Here is an 18550-nt window from a genome sequence, read left to right on the forward strand (position 1 = left end):
ATGTTATACATTTGGCAAAATCCAAAGAAACAACACAAAATGAACCCTAATGCAAACTATGGACTTTGGTTTATAATAATGTATTAGTATTGATTCATTTATTGTACCCAACATACCATGCCAGTATAAGATGTTAATAATAGGAGGAGTTGTGGTTGGGGGAGTGAGCATCGGGAACTTTGGTTTAGTACAATTTTTTATACAAGCCCAAAATTGCCCTAAGAAATAAAGTCTATTAAAAAAGCCTATGTTCTACTCCAGAACAATGAATCATAGTTTCTGGGAGTAAGATTCAGGAACGTGTGTATGCTTTTTAAAGCTTTCCCTGAAAATCTAATGCATAGCCAGATTAGAAAACCACTGACCCAGATCTATAGATAAATCCTAAAGACTATGTTGAATAGGGAAAAAAAACATGCTATAGAATTATATGAATAGTATAATACTATTACATCAACTTAAAAAAATTCTGTATGTTGTTTAAGAATATGTTATTGATGTTGGAAAAGTACACAATATGGATAAGAACATATCAGGATTATTAACGTGCTAAATTCTTACACATTTTGAATTGAAGCTATTTCTAGAGGAGGGACAGAAATGAGGTAAGAAAGGAATGTTACATAAGTATCTACTATATTTGTTATACTTTTTAAAAATAAAAAAAATCTGAAGTAAAAAAATCTAACATTTGTTAAATCTGAGTTATCAGATTATTATTTAATCTGATATTTATAAGATTTATTTAATTGAATAAATAATCTGATAATATGCTTTGTTTTATGTTTGAAATATTTCATAATAAGTATTTAAAGAGGTCCATGCTGATGATGACTTTTTTTTTTAAGTTCAATGTGGAAGCTTGAAACTTGAATGCTCCTTCCAATTTTTATATTAAAAATAAAAAAGACAAAAAAAAAAAACCCTGAAGATTGTTTTTCACCTGTACAAGGAGAACTAATGGATCATCTTACAATTGGACTAGGAAAAAATCTTGGTGTGTGTTATGGACAATTAACTGTTATAATTATTGTAAGTTATCTGTATTTAGCAGAGTATTTTCATCTTGAGTGGTCTGAGTTGAATTTTAAGACTATTAATAAGTAATGTTTGGATTTTTTAACTTCAGTGAAATCACTATTTGCTATAAAAGAAACAAACATTAGATTACTAAACAAAGATGGTGCAATATCTTTTATTTTTTATTTTTTTTATGAGGTTCCTGAGAATCAACCCAACTGAAGCATTTCAATTCACTTGAATGAGAAACGTGTTCAGTATCAAAAGAGTGTGAGACGACACTGGTGTGAAAGGTACAATTTCAGAGGTTGGTTAATTATCATGGCACACTTTCTGATCATTTTGTAAAATGTAGATTTTAAGTACAGTGGTGAAAACATTAAATGTGACATTTAAAAAAAAGAATTTAAAGAGGAACTAGTGATATCTTTTTATGTGAAACAAGGAAAAAAAAAGGTAAAAATTGGTAATGATATAGATTTATTTGTTGGTAAGGGAAGAAGACTAAAGGAAGTTGTAAGTCAAGTAGGATGGCTTTAATTTTTCCAGCAACACAAAAGTTAGGTTGTTTAATTAGCTGACTTGTTTAGGAGGTACAGGAAGAAGAAACAGAAAAGGAAGATGAGTAAGAACAGACCTTTGTAAGTTAACTTCAATTAAATGGCCTACTAAATGGACCATAAAGCAGCACTGAGAGCCCCAATGAGGCTCGAGTGAATATGTAAGAAACAAGCCCAGAATAAAGAGCCAGAGTCTAAGATTTGAAATATTAACTTTATTTATACTATTGACTTTTGATTTCTTCTGGTTGCGGCGGGGGGGGGGGCTGACCTTTTGCTCCTGAGAGATGTGGAAGATAAGAGTTTTTTCTTAAATTCGACGAAGATGACAGGCAGATAACTGTGATCACATTACCAGTCACGTAGCCCAAAATAACTCATGATTAAATTCTAAGTTTATGGTTTCGTAAAGAGAACTTTATGCTTAAATAACCTGAAAAAGTGCTCCTTCAGTAGCTGTATTACTCAGGTGAGAAGGGACCAGTTTTTGTTTCTTTTGGTAATGGAGTCCCTTCCTTAGAATCTAAATTTATAGCTTAAAATAAGCATGCTTAGTATTTTGAATACTTCAAGAAAATAGAAAGCATGAACAAACAAGAGCAGTCTCCTCTTAGGGATCTTAGATATGGCTCAGATATCTTAGAAGTGACAAAACCCAAGTCTGGTACTTAGCCAATGAGTTTCATTAAAGTAAGTCATTGCAGACATATCAGCCCAGTGCCCCACATGTAGTCATTCAATTGTCTCAAATGGATTATCACTATTCTTATCTGACCATTGGACATAGCTATGTTTGGTTACAGTAAAAAGAAGCTGGTAAACAAAGGAAATGGTGTTCTTCATTATAAAGAAGGGGTTGGAAAACTATTGCCTTTGGCCAAATCCAGAATTCTCTTTTTGTAAGTCAAGTTTTATTGCATTACAGCCATACCCATTAATTATCTATTATCTAGCTACAATGGCAGTTGGGTAGTTGTGACAAAGACTATATGGACAACAAATATGTGGCTCTTCACAAAAAAAGTTTGCCAACTACTACTATAAGAGGATGCTAATCTCTGAAGTGATAGGGGGATTATCATGTGCAATTTATGCTCATTATTCTTACTTTTGGGAGAAAAGATTCTTGCTAAGCATCTTCTGCTTATAACATTTTCCCCCAGTGGCTAAAGGTTCCGGTAAGAAATCTGACAGGATTGACCAACCAAAGGAGCATTTTGGAGGGCAGAATTTAAGGAGCTAATTGCAAGAATACTCCCACATCTCTCTAGTGACTAGACTCAATCCAATGAAAACTCCCTGCATTATAAATTAGGGTGAAATATCTCTGGTCATAACTTATAAACATCTTATTTTCTTTTAGATTAAAAATAAAAAAAAATTAAATGACTATTGTAAGTGCTCAACAGTATGGGTCATTTGGGAAATGCAAATTAAAGCCACAATGAGATACCATTTCACATTTGCTAGAATGGTTAAAATAAAAGATAATGTCTAATGAGTGCTGGTGAAGGTGTGAAAAAATTAAAATTTGGGGGGATGCTAGTGATTGAACCTAGGGTTTCATACATGTGAAGCTATGTTCTACCCCTGAGCAACACTCCCATTCTGGTGTGAAGAAACTGAAACCCTCATATACCTCTGGTAAGACTGTAAAATGGTGTGGCCACTTTCAAAAAAACCTGGCAATTCATTAATTCTCATGTTTTTTTTTTAATTTTTTTTTTTTTTTGTTTAGTTGGACACAATGCCTTTACTTTATTTATTTGTATGTGGTGCTGCGGATCGAACCCAGTGCCTCACATGTGCTAGGCAAGTGCTCTACCACTGAGCCACAACCCCAATCCCCTTCTCATGTTTTAGGTCATTTATAATACATATGCATTTTTCATGAACAAAGATAAGACAAGGGAAATTTAAAATGGGAAAGAAATATAAATCAAACTGTACATTACTGCTGATGAGAAGCTATTAGCGGAACTGATTGTAAACTACAAAGTTTCTCTTTGCCTTTTCATGACCTTTAGCTGATGGGGACTAAGAATTTTAGCAGTCTGAAGAGAAGTTAAATCCTATCAAGAGAGAGCACTCTGCATTTAAAACCAGAAAAACCATGGTCCAAGATTTCATGCTTTAGCTTGCAGTCATGTCATCACTGTGTGCTACACACAGGATTATTTATGGTCTGAATCATACACGGAGCCAGTCTTATCTCAGGCAACCATGTTGTCTGCATCAACATTAGATAAAACTGTGCTAATGACAGAAGTGTATGGCTTAAATGTAGATCCCCATGTACCAAACAGTCACACTTGGTCAAATGAAGCTTTGTGCTATTTCTCTGCGAATGTGATGTTTATTTTATGGTGCACAAAGACAGGTATCAACTTCATTTTTGCATCTGATCCTAGGCAGATAGCAATGCTAAAAGATTAGTGCTTAAGCCATTCTTCTATCTAACTGAATAAATATTTGATCTTAGAGTTTATGGAAGTAGTAGACCTTTTCCAGTTCACTTGAAACTGGAACGAGATAACCTTATCTGTTATTTTAGTGCCACTCTGCTCCCACTAAGTAAGGTCATTTTTGGTACAGTGATTTGTTAGACAATTATGTTTCCAAGAAAGGACTTGTCACTGTGGATTTCACTTCTGTCCATCTGATGAACAGTATTCTCTGGATGTGTGCTTATTATTGAGAATAATTTGCTAAACTCTTAGATTTGCCCTTAATGCCATTTTTCTGAAGAGAACTCTTTTATCTTTACAATTCCTCTTGGGGCAAGGTGACCATTTTTTTTATTGGTATGTTATAATTATACACAATAATGGGATTGTTCCATATTCATACATGCACACAACAGAACAGAATTTGGTCAGTTTCATTCCCTAGTATCTCCCCTTTTCCTCCCATCATCCTTCCCCATGGCATTCTCCCTCTATTCTACTGATCTCCCTTCTATTTTTATAAGATCCCACACCATTTTTTTCCTTTTCTCTATATAGATTCCACATAATGAGAAAAAACACATGACCCCTGACTTTCTGAGTTTGGCTTGTTTTGCGTAACATAATACTCTCAAAGTCCATTCATTTTCCTGAAAATGACATGATTTCATTCTTTCCCATGACTGAATGACACACACATACACACACACACACACACACACACACACACACACACTACATTTTCTGTATCTGTTCATCCACTGACAGACAACTAGGCTGATTTTATAATTTGGCTATTGTAAATTGAGCTGCTATAATCATGGATATGCATGTATCTCTACAGTATGTGATTTTAGTTCTTTAGGATAAATATCAAGGAATGGTATAGCTGGGTCATATGCTGGTTCTATTCCTAGACTTTTCAGAAACCTTCTTACTGATTTCCAGCGTATGAACTAATTGTCCCATGAAGAATATGTAAGTGTTGAGAGAAGGTAACTGTTTAAGATATCTATATTTCTCAATTCTGAAGCAGGGAAAAGCTCTGAAGAGACTGTGGGATTGGAATGATTAGACACAGAAATAACAAACTGGGAACTAGAAAAACCAGGACAACAAATTTCCTCCTCTGCTTCTATGTGCTAACTCAAAACTGCTATCTGGACTACAAATTCCTTGAGATTAGAGATGGTACCTTTGTAACTCTAGTACCCCTGTTCCTAGTACCATGCTTCAGTAAATGTTGAATGAATGAATGAGGGCATGCATTTATGCACTCACAGATTAAACACATTCCCTCTTCTGGGTGCTCCAGTCCAGCCTTATGAAAATTAAGAGAAGCTGATGCTATAGAATTCTTGCAAGTTTTGAAATAGCTGGGGAAAAACTGGGACTGCAATTTGAGAGAGATGGAAGGAATACAGCTCTAGGGAAGATTAGTGTTAATTCCAGGTAAATAGTTTAAAAATCATAGCCTCAGGAATACTAAAATCTTCACTAAAACAATTATAAGAAAATTAAAAGACTAGCTGCTCTCTGTGGTTTTTTAAAAAGACACTGTGTAAACTGTGCTAATTACAGTTGTTATAACGTAACTATCCTTAAGAGATGGTAGGTGATATATGGAGCACATGTGCGTGTGCATATAAATACTCCATACCTAAGTGATCATGCACAATGCCTTTCCTAGAAAGCCTAGAAACCCACTAAATTGGGAGATGGCCAATGTAAATGTCACTGTTAACCTATTAACTGCTCTGTAAGACAGGGTTCGTTCTCTTTTTAAAGACTGAGGGAGGAACAGGCCTTGTGCTTTAGGAGATGGACCAACTTTGCAGCAAAACAATTTCAGAAAGCAAGGACTACACTGAAGTAACAGTAGTTTCTTTTCATACACATAAGGTTAAGGGAAGTCTGCTAGAAATGGAAAGAAAAAGGGTTTCCATTTCTCTAATTACCTTAAAGATGTGTGCTTTGAGGATGTGATGTCCCAATTCAATGGTCTGCTGTCGGTTTAGTTTTCCCTCTTGGCGAGAAAACCAGAAGGCAAGTAATGTGTGACCACTCCTGCAAAGAAAAAGAAACTCATTTTAGAAACTTTAATGACCCCATTCTGCTTTTGGAGGGGAAAGCAGGCCCAGTCATACATCCAATGAAACTGTGTCATTCAACCAGTTTCTGGGGGAAGAGCACTTGCTACTTGGCAAATAATGGGTATTGAAAGGTTCCTAGCTTTTATTAGTCCTTTACCTAAATCACATTTATGAATAGCACAAAATCACATTTATGAATAGCACAAAATGTCATTTCTAGTTGGCTTACACCCATCCCACACGCAGATGGCACTAAAAGATTTTCATTTTTATTTTCTCTTTCTGTCAGCAACTCTTATTTCACCAATGCTTAAATGTCAGTGTTCCTCAGGATCTCTATATTGGTCTTTCCTATTCTGTCCTATGTCTGGATTAGCTCATTCATTCTCAGAGCCTGCACCATTATGGATAGTTTATATATTTTTTCCTCTCTCTAGACTTCTCTTCTCAGCCTTAGACCAGTATCCATCCGTCTAGGATTCCTCTTCTATTGGGAGACTCCCAAATACCTAAACTTGACATGGTTAAACTGGATTAACAGACTCTTTCCTACATGAAGTCTATTCTGATCAGCTCTACCCTTTCCCTCAAGTTGAATAAAGTACTTTATTTTCAGTGCTACTAGTATAGATGATATATACCTCCAGTACAGTATTTACCCCACAGTCACATGCTCTCTCTTCCACTAGACTGGAGTTTCCTAATGGCACCCATCCTCCCGTATCTCCTTGTTAACAGATTCCCAATTTGGTCATGAAAGAGAAAGCTCTTTTCTCTGCCTCTGGTTATTGTTTGGTTTGCTTACAATGCCCTGAACTGCCTCCTGAATCATGTGGTTAGCTGGTCTGAAGATAAAGCTGCCAAGGGGTGCTAGGCTACAAGAACTGCAGAAAAATACAGCCTGAGCTCTGACTGTACAGCATCTAAATTGTCCTGATTTTCAACTCCTCATTATATGAAATAATATATTTCTTTATTGTTTCATCCATTTCAATTGGAGTTTTGTTTTTTTCCAGCTTGAAACATTCAAATGATATACTTCTATAAATGTTAATGTGTGTGTACACATGTGTGTGTATGTGTGCATGTACACACAGTCATGTATTTGTGGATGAGCCAATTAAAGTAATACTTCTTAAACCAGGAAGGCTATAATAATTTCACTATTAATAACAGAATAGAAATTCTGGTGTGCATCCTCATCTTATATTTGACCTGTATTGCTTGCTATTTCTCCTCAGTGCCTGACCAACAATGAAAGCAAGCACTATCATCTCTAGCTAGATGAGATTCATACACAGTATTCAATGTATGTACTATGTGTTTATATACAGGGTATATGTATTTCTATGTTTGTTTATGGAAGAAATCTGGATTATTTATATTCTCCATAATACTTAATGCAACCTACTACATATAAGTATGCTCAATAAAAAGTTTTAGAAGAAAAAATTTGTCATTAAAGAAAGAACACTGGATCACCTCAGCACATTTGTTAGCTTTTAGAAACTGTGGACACTAGAACTGTGTCTCTACTATCCACCAGGTTAGTGTCAGCAGACTTCTTTATGTCACCAGTAACTCAATTTTTCCTTGGAAAGTTCCTTTCACTTGGAGTCACGCAAGAGGGAAATGAAACCATTATCTCAGTTTCAAGTCTAATGACCAAATTAAACAGATGGAAAAGCAGCAAGTAAATTTTTGCTGGTGTTGCTTCCCTGAAAGGAGGCCCAAATGTCTAAAGAGCATTTTTCTCTTATGCTGAACACTGGCTACTTAGCCAGATTTAGTTTGAAGATATCTCATACTAAGCATTCTTTATTTCTTCTCAAAGCTTTAGTGAAGAACCTAAAGAGCAGGGGTGGGACACTGTCCATCCTACACAGGAATCATCTCAGCTTTCATGTCAGTAAGATTTTGAAAGGAAATTCGAACCTTTGGCTTCACAGAATTTCTCAATTATAGTGGATACCAAGCCAACTTGTTAAGTGGATAAGGTTAAACATAATGGAAAGGAGGTTATTTGACTGGGACAATGTCCAGAAAAGTTCAGCCTGCACGGACTCATCACTATCATCTGAAGGTCTGAGACCAGGACTGTTTTGTACTCAGAAAAGCTGGAAATCGCCACAACTTTTATTTATCTCATGAAAGCTCAACTTATTTGGTAGGTTGTTTTAACAGAGCATAGAGAAGTTAGATGATAATGAGAAGCATTTATAAGTATCCTATTCTTGAGGTCTAAAAATTCTATCCCATTATTAACAGTGAAATTATTGTAGCGTTCCTGATGTTAAGAATTATTATTTTAAATGACTCATCTGTGACTGTACAATAATGACAAGAATTTCTGAATATAGGCCTCTGATCTACTACCTATGCTTTAGGCCATGAATCAGAATCCATGCCTATTAGGATTAAGGTAAAAAGCTTGTGCTTGGCAAAGAAATGAATTTTCAGTTAGACACAGAATTAACTCTGCCCTATTTTCATTCCACTGCCATAACTAAGGAATCCTACTACGATGCTTTCATTTCTCCAGTGTCCATCTCATTTACCTACAGATGACAGTGCTTGCTTTTGTTGGTGTTGATCAGGCACTGAGGAGAAACAGCAAGCAATACAGATCAAGGATAAGATGAAGGTGATAATAATTACAGTTCATTTCTTTTTTAACAGAAGTATGCTACATTATTCATAAAAATGGTTCTGATCAGCTCATTGGACTCAAAACTTATGGTGTTTGGGACACAATGGGTAACACCAATTTATATCATGTACTAGAATTTTTATTTGTACCTTACTGACAAAATGTGGTACCACTAGGTAACCTGTAGTCTGTTTTTCTACACATGTGTATATTTATGTGTTTTTCTACACATGTGTATATTTGTTTCTTTTTCTCTTATCATTTGTTGTTCATTCCAGAACTTCATTATTCATTTTGACTCCTAGCCTATGTTCTGAGATTACTGGCAATCTCTTAATTGCCAAATAAATAGGTTTTCTCTTAGTTTTTGATTGTTTTTCTCCCTCCAGCATTAGATCTTATTTACTGTCTCCCTTTTTGAAACTGTCTCTTGATATCTATGACACTACCCTGGTATTTTTTAACTGCTATTTTCTTCAATGATTTAAGTTCTTTGCCTTATGTCCCATTAAGTCTTCTTCCCTAGGTAGCTCTCTTTGCCTCCTTACTTCAACTTTCACCTCAATGTGAATGACTCCCACAGTGACACCTCAAACTCTGATATTTAGTTTGGCTTTTCTGACTGCCTGCTGGATCTCTACCTCCGTGACTTGTCAGATGAAACTCATCTTTTGAACCTGAAGTTTTTCCTCAATTCCAAATATCCTTAAGTCTTTTTATTTTTTTCAAATATAGTCGGTTAGACATAAAACCTAGTAGCTGTTTTTCTCTTTTCTTTGTACTATACTCTTTTCTTTTCTTGTAATTGCAAGAGTCTCATGCTCTCCATTTTATTGTTCAATGCCCACTCTTTGACCCATCCCAAGAATATATATTTCAAAATCCTCATCAAAATTCTGCTAAAAATTCTTCATTTGCTTTATATTTTCTCTGCTATATCATTTAAATCCTTAGAACAATGTCTAAAGGTTTCCCATCGTTCATCCCTTGTCTTTTTGTCGATCTTTTCCACTTTACCTTAATTTTCAATACTAGATTCTGTAAATTATCTGTAGGATTTCAAACACACTTTCCTTCTGTCTATATTACTCATTCTTCAATTCAGTTCATACCATCTCCTCTGTGAAGCTTTCCCTGATACCCATGATAGACTAAGGGGTTCTTTCTTTTTCTAAAAATATTTTTAGCTGTAGATGGACACAATTATCTCTACTTTTTTATGTGGTGCTGAGAATTGAACCTAGTGCCTCACACATGCTAGGCAAGTGCTCTACCACTGATTCACAACCCCAGGAGCCCCAAGGGTTCTTTCTTTAGGTTCCTATAGTACCAGGTACTTATATCCATGAAACACCTAGGCAGGACATACTGTTCTCTTGTCAGTCTTTCTACTAGAATCTGAGGATGGAAGTCATGTTTTTTCACATACATATATTCTTACATAACAGGAATAAATATCTGCAGAATGAATAAGTAACAATAGCTTATATCTGCATACTATCTTGTGGTTTTCAAAATACTTTAAATAATGTTTAGATTCTCACAAAAATAATACCATAGGCACAGAAATAGATATTACTCATAATATTGGGTGGAATATGAAAAATAAATACACTAATATAAAGAAAAACATATTCACTTGTACAGTAAAAACTCTGAATTTTTAACATAATTAAAATCAGTAATCATTAATTTTGACATTTTTTGATTAGCATTTTAGGGAAGAGTAGCTAAGAAGGTACAGTGAACTCTAATATGTGTGATGTGATTTTAGGCATGACTGAACACAACTATGCTTTCCCTCTGTAATTAAAGATGATAGTAATCAAAATTGATTTAATATGAGTTCAGATGTTCATGTGTTATAAAAGCAATAGGTTGGGGGATGGTCCACATAGCTTTTACAATGAGACTGCCTTGCGATTCAAAGTTACCCTGCAAATTTCCCTGCCTGCATTCACAAAGTTGCCTGTTTGACTCTGAAACCCTAGGTAAAAACCTAGTTCTGTACTGAGAAGCTTTAAAACTAAGAACAAGCTACTTAACCTCTCTGTAAAACAGAACTGTGGTGAGAATTAAGACATATTAAGTGAATTGTATTTTATACTTCTTTTGTATCCTCCATAGTAACTAGCATATTGCTACATTAAAGGAACGACTTTAAACATACACAAAGATGACTATGTGCTCAAATAGAACTTTAATCCTTTATGTGTGCAACACAGTGAAATATAACGCTCTATCCTTACCATGGTCCTCACGCCTTCTGACCCATTTGCAGCCAAAAGAGAAATCCACAGATCAGGGTGATATCATTACAGATATCATTTACTATTAGTCAAAGCAGAAAAATTTGGTAGTGTAACTTTAGGCAGACAGAAGCCTAAGGACGGAGCTAACTGGTCTCTAAGAAATAAGGTAATAGTTAAGCTAAAAAGAGGAATATGAATTTCTTATGAAGACCAGAGGTTTGGGGGAACATAGTAAGTCTTATGTGTAAGACATATTCAATTTTAGATATTTTAGGATTAATCACAGGTCAGAGTTAACGATCCCCCAGCACTGACTTCTCTCCTCTCTTCAGGATATAAGTGCTTTGATAAAAGTCACAGAAGGTGGTGTCCAGAATACAATAGGGCAGATCTTCTTCCATTCTCATTTTCAGGCATCACTATCCCCTTGATATGGATACTGGAAACAAATGATACTCACTCTTGGACAACTGTGAGTTATAAGGCAGTGAGGACCTACTGTCACTTGATGACTCTGTTCTTATACCTCAAGTGTTCAGAGATGTGGAGTCTTTTAGAGGAAAAACCCTTTCTAAAGAATCACTTCACTTCACCGCCATTTAACAGTTTGGAAGTTGTAAGTTGTACAAAAGTTGTTTTACACTATCTACACTGACACTATGTTTGTTTTTCTAATAGATTTTCACTTAGAACCCCAGGGAGGTAGCTAGTCTTAAAGTTTCTATTTGTAATGCAAACAAATGGACTCAATATTTCTAGCATGGATGCTTTTCATCATTCTGGTCATGGCCACTGGTGTGTAGTCACAGATTTCACTAACTTTTGTGGTGACAAACATAACAGAAAACACTTTCATGTTTTAGAGAAACAACACTTAGGTGCTTTGATATTCTGCATGATGCTCAGATGTGCAAAGTGGTAAATAGTTACAGTTAGTTGAAGAGGAACTGCTTATAATGTAAAGTCCATCTAATCTGTTTTATGATTTTGGCTGAAATAATATGTGCTGCTGTGGCATGTTTTATATTATAGAGGCAAAGGTAGGGAATTACTTGGGGAGACCTACAGAGATAGGAATTATAGGGCAGAGATGACCTCCTGCCTACCAAGGGTTGTGCTTCTCCCCTTCCAGAGTCAATAGCTGTTCTTAGGAAGTGGCTACCTTGCTAGAAACCTTGCATTCAAGTGGGGTCATGTGATTCAGTTCTGGTTAGTGAAATGTGGGCAGAAATTATATTCATCACTTTAGATCTGACGCAGAAAATCCTTTTTCTCCATTTGTCTGTCTCTTTATCTATCAGTCAAGACCATCAAAAAGGTACTGAATTGGGGACAGGCCGTTAATATAGAAATAGGGGAGGGTCAAATTGAGGAAATGGAGGCTGTGAAAGTCATCTGCATCTGGAAGTTGGAGATAGCCCCTGGGAAAATGGAATGTCAAGGATCTCCGGCCGGATCCCACTGATTACCAAATTTACCTGCCCTTGTCAAGGACTACAGGCAGGGAGCTGCTTGATTAATGCTCCCTGACCCCTTACCTGCCTGAATCACTTTGGCCCTCCCCCTGCCATCTGCTGCTCACCATTTTTTGCTGTGTCACCGGCAACTTCCTAGTCACATAGGCAGGAAGGAGAGATAAGCAGGTAGAGACCCTAGCCTATAAGAGTTGCAGGTCGTGCTCACTTCTTGGTACTGTAGAACTTCAGTCATGGCCCCCTTCTCCCTCCAGGGAGAAGTCTGTATTATTACCTTTAAATAAAACCTGCTTAATATGCTTGCCTTGGCGTGCTTCTCTAATGTTCAAACCTCAACATTTGAGGAAGCAGTGTGTTAAAGATGGCAGAGGCTTCATTAGGCTGGTCCCTGAAACACTGTAGAGCAGACCTCTCCTGAACCATATCGTGCCTTTGGACTTTAAGTCAATGAAAAATAAATTTCTATTGTGATAAACACTGGAGCTTTAGGGTTTGTTTTGGCAGTCAGCATTATCTTTATTTAAACAAAAGGGTTTTTGAGCAATTGATAACAGAGAGATGGACAGAAGGATGGAGCAAGTAGGAAGGAAGACTGAGGGAAGTTTTCATCTCAATGTCAGCAAAAAGAAGAAACTAAAACACATTATTCTCATAAATTAGACATTTGGAAACAAGTTGAAATTATTACACCTTATCATAAGACCGCTGAAGCAGACTCCATGAGAACAGAAAAGGAATAGCTTCTGAGCAGTGCAACACTAATAGTTAATTTTCTATTCCCATTAGTCATCCAGTGTAAAAGTAACCCTTTTCCTAACAACTGCTGCTTGTCCTCAGTGAATATGAAATCATTTTTTAAATTCACAAGACAGCTAATTGAAAGGATACAAACTGTGTCATACCAATAGATTACTTGCCATAGACCAGCATAAAAGGCAAAAAGAGGGAAGTTGCTTTATTTATTTATTTAAATATTTTTTAGTTGAAGATGGATACAAAATCTTAATTTATTTTTATGTAGTGCTGAGGACTGAACCCGTTGCCCCGCACATGCGAGGCAAGCACCATACCACTGAACTTCTGCCCCAGCCCTATTTATTTATTTATTTATTTAAGTCCTGGGGATGTGCTTTTACCTCTAAACTACCTCCTCAGCCCTTAATTTTTTTTTTTTTTAATTGAGACAGGGTCTCACTAAGTTACCCAGGCTGACCCACCTTTAACTTGTGATCCTCCTGTTGCAATCTCCCCAGATGATGAGGTTATAGGCATGTGTTACCAATGCTATCAGGTAGTTGCTGTTTCTCTTGTGCTACTAGGGGTCTTTGCATTTGCAAAAAAGTAACTCATGGAATGATCTGATAAAGTGATATTTCAGTAAGGTTATCTCCTCTGAGAAATTCAAATGATACCCTCAGATTATGGTTGTTTAGGACAAGGAGTAATTAATGCTTTTGCCAAGAATCTCTTTGCCTCTGCCTTACTTTCTCCTAGTTTTAAGAGGACAAAGGTGTTACCTGGTCAGGCTGCTAATATGTACTGCAGTTCCTGAACCCTAGTAGAAATACCAGTGTGGGAACTTTAAAGAACTTCCCTAGCAGCTACACCAATTTACATGTCTAGGTAGGAAGAACTAAATTGCCCTTGTCATAGCCAGATTTCTAGACCTCTTCAGCCTTTGTCTCTCTCTCTTTAAAATTATGTTTACATTTCAAAATAGTATATTCAAACATAAAACATGTTTATAATGGGGTGATGTTTCAATACATGTAGACATGGTATAATGTTTAAAGTAGGTTAAACATATCTACTTCCTCATTTATTATTTCTTTATAGTAAAAACTTTAAAAATTCTTTTAGCTTTTTGAAATGTACAGTAAGTTATTACTATCTACAGTCACCCTATTGTGTAGTCATAGCATAACTGAACTACCTGTTGCTATCCAACTGAGTGTCCACTAATCAACCTTTCTATATCCCCTTCTCCCTCTACTCTCAACTTTTTATGAGATCAACTTGTTTCCACAAATGAGTGAGGTTATATAGTACCTGTCTTTCTGTGCCTGGCTTATTTCATTTAAGATAATGATCTCCAGTTCCAACCATGTCACAAAGAACAAGATTTCACTCTTTTTTATGACTGAATAATATTCTGATGTGGATATGTACCACATTTTCTTTATCCGTTCATCAGTTGATGGACATTTGGGTTGTTTCCATTTCTTAGCTATTGTGAATACTGCTATAATGAACACGGGAGTGCAGAGATCTCTGACATACTAATTTCATTTCTTGTGGCTATGTAGCCAGTAGTGGAATTGCTGGATCATGTCTGTTTTTAAATTTTTTGAATAACCTCCACACTATTTTTTATAATGACTAATTTTCATTTCCACCAGTGGTGTGCAATGGTTTCTTTTTCTCCACATCTTGTCAGTACCTGTTACTTTAGGCTTTTTGGTAATAGCCATTCTTATGTGAGTGAGGGAATCTCTTATTGTGGTTTTGGTTTACATGTCTCTGATAATTCGTGACAATGAGCATTTTTCCATATAACTATTAGCCATTTGTATGTCACCTTTTTCATTTTTGGTTTTTTGGCAATTAAGGAAGAGCTCAAGGGATCTATATACCTTCTTCTGAGGAATGTTTATTTAGGTCTATTGCTCCCCCGTTTTTTAACCTGGTGATTTTTTGTTGTTGTTACTGACTTTCCGGAGTTCTTTATATATTCTGAATGTCAACCCTTTGTCAGATGTATATTTTGCAAATATTTTCTCTCATTTCATAGGTTTTCTCTTCACTGTTGATTGTTTCCTGTCCTGTGTCTATTTTTGTTTTTGTTTCCTGTGCTTTTGGGGGCTTCTCCAAAACAGTCTTTACTTGCTCCAATATCCTGACACATTTTTCCTATCTTTTATTCTAGTAGTTTCATAGTTGCATCTCTCTTCTATCTTAGTTCAGTTCTTATTATCTGCTCATTGCCTAATGTCTACAAACATGGTCAAGTCTTTCCTTCAGTGCTAAAATTTTGGGAAGTATATACAGTTTATGTTAGTGGTCTTCACTTTTGCATTTCACATTAGTTTTTACCTTATGGAATTCTGGCATTTGTTACCATTTCTGCTAAAGCATCCAGGCACAAGCCACAAATGGCCACTTTACTTTTACTTTTTTGTAACAAAAAATATTTGTGAGCATCTTCTCCTTGAAACTGTTCTCTTCTTTTGACTGCCATGACCTTACTTTCTCTTGTTTCTCCTTCTAATTACCCTTTTAAAAAATGTGTTCTAATTATACATGGCAGTAGAATGCATTTTTTTTTCAGAAGAAAACTGTTTATTCAGACAGAAAGTCAATAAGGAATGTAAGAATTATACCACACTTTAGACCAAATAGACTCAGTAGTCATATATTGAACATTATACCCAGAGTAACATTCTTTTCAAGTGAATAGAATGCATTTTGACACATGATACATAAATGGAGTATAACTTCTCACTCTTCTGGTTGTACATGGTATTGCGTTATACCAGTCATGTAATCATATATGCACATAGGGTAATAATGTCTGATTCATTCTACTATTCTTTCTACTCCCATGCCCCCTCCCTTCACTACTCTCTGTCTAATCCAAAGTACCTCTATTCTTCCCTAGCCACTCCCCCTTATTTGTGATGTAGCTAGCATCTGCATATCAGAGAAAACATTAGACTTTTGATTCTTTGGGTTTGGCTTATTTTGCTTAGCATGCATGATATTCTCCAGCTCCATCCATTTACTGGCAAATGCCATAATCTCACTCTTTAAGGTTGAGTAATATTCCATTACATATATATATATATATATATATATATACACACACACATACATATATATATATTCCATTAGATATATATGTGTGTGTACACACACACACACACACACACACACACACACACATATCTCACATTTTCTTTATCCAATCATCTTTTGAAAAGCACCTAGGTTGGTTCCATAGTTTATCTTTCGTGAATTGAGCTGCTATACACATTGATGTGGCTGCGTTACTGTGGTATGCTGATTTCAAGTCCTTTGGGCATCAAGTGAGGAGTGGAATAGCTGGGTTAAATGGTGGTCCCAGTCCAAGTTTTCTGAGAAATCTCCATACTGCTTTCTGTAGTGGTTGCTTTTAATTAGCCTTTAAAATGATTATTTGATTCATCACTACCTTCTAGCACTTAAATCTAACGCTTCTGTTTTCATGCTCCTCAACTTCCTGGCTTTATATTCTTCACTTGGGTGCTCTTGTTTAGTCCTATGGATTCTACTGTCAGTTATTTGCCGATAATTCACAAATCCATAACCTCATGCCTTGAGCTTTCTATTCAGTCTATTTTCTGAAGTCACATTCCTAAATACATTCTGGGCATCCTTCCTTGAAGGCAATTCTGTCCAAACTGGAACACACCCTCTCCCCCCAAAACTATTCCTCCTGCATTATTCATGCTAGACTCCACCATCCATTCAGAAAGTTTCATGTTGGTTAGTAGTACCACTATCCTCCATCATTCAAGATAAATCCTTAAGTCATTTTTGATCCCACCATTCTTACCTTCCATATGTACAAAAAGATCAATTACTTTTGTGTATCTCCAAAATATCCCTTTCACATATGCCTTGTTATCTATTCTCATGTTGGAGGTCTCAGCATTTCTCGCCTAGACTACTGCTGTAAACTCATAACAAGTATCCTAACCTGTAATTTTTCCTGTTCTTCAAGCTATCTCCCATATATTGTTTGTTAGAGCTATTTTTCATATTATCAGAGTTAACTGATCACTGTTTCCTCTTCCTCAAAGAGTGAGAGAGGACTCGGTTATCTACATAATAAATTATAAAGCTTTAAACATTGCATTAAAAGCTTTTCTCTTAGTGGTACCTCCCATCACTCCCTCTTTCTGGTCATGCATCTTATTTTCTCATTATAGCTGCTCACAATTCCCCAAAGGCACTTTACACCTCCAAACTCTTGTTGCTTTTATCTGGTCATTACCTTTCCTTCTCTGTCTGCAGTGCTCTCCCAGTCATTTATTGCTCAATGAAATTCAATTCATCTTTCAAGGCTAAACTTGAATATCACATTAGCTGAAAAGGATTTTTTTTTGGTGGGGGGGGCACTAGGTTCCCACGGTACTTTGTACTGTGGCACTATTGTTGGTTGCAAGGTGTTTGACTTCTCTTTAAAAGAGTAATGGCTTTAGTTAGTTTAGGGGTGTCTTATTCACCTGTTTCTTTAGTGGTTGGCACAGTCCTTTTGTGGAAGAGACGCTCAATAAATACTTCATTAAAGAAATAAAGCTAAGCTGATGGGTATTAGTTAGAGCAACACAAGGACTTCCAGATCTACTTTTCAATTCTCTACTCAGTTAAATCTTGAATTTGCAGGTATTTCTGTTGGCACTGTGCAAGACTGTGAAGTGACTGTAATTATAAGTCAAATACTGAGGACAGATCAACAATCCTAATCTTTTTCACCTCTTATCTTAAAAATCCGGCCTACAATTAAATTTCGGTGTTGCTGCCTTGCAGTCTACTAGTTGACATCCATTCTCAGCAAATGGAAAAAATTCTGATTATAGTTTATTAGTCAATAACTACTTTGGTGTTTTCTTTTCATAGCTTTCTCATTGAAGCTGAGTTCAAAATATACTTCTAGTCACCTTGTGCTGTTTCATATTCAGTGTGACATGCTAGAGCCTTGATGAAAGTAAACTATACATAGCAGACTGTAAGTATGCCCAAGATGTACCTTTGTAGAAATGGGTGGAAGAGCATTATTTCTTTGTAAACACAGAATTTAGATAGGATTTGCTGCTTTTTTTTTTTTTTAACTACTCTGCTTCATATCTTCCTATTGCTTTTTTGTTGTGTTAATGCACCACTTATCCTAGGAAAATGGACACCTCTTCTTTGCCCCAACAATGAAGTCCTTAGGCAGTTGACTTGGTGAGACAGAAGAGTTATGACTCTATTGAACTGTCACAGTGTGAAATCTCAACAGTAGACACAGG

The 18550-nt window shown here is 36.0% G+C and overlaps 1 protein-coding gene across 1 annotated transcript in view; it reads right to left on the reverse strand.

Moving 5' to 3' along the window:
• Tanc2 (tetratricopeptide repeat, ankyrin repeat and coiled-coil containing 2) overlaps positions 1–18550 on the reverse strand; it is a 476564-nt gene that overhangs the window by 55179 nt on the left and 402835 nt on the right. The window contains 1 exon segment of the mRNA XM_047542811.1: positions 5986–6094. Within this exon segment, the coding sequence (XP_047398767.1) occupies positions 5986–6094 (109 nt within the window).

Source organism: Sciurus carolinensis, chromosome 3, assembly GCF_902686445.1.
Source record: "Sciurus carolinensis chromosome 3, mSciCar1.2, whole genome shotgun sequence".
Lineage (NCBI taxonomy): Eukaryota > Metazoa > Chordata > Mammalia > Rodentia > Sciuridae > Sciurus > Sciurus carolinensis.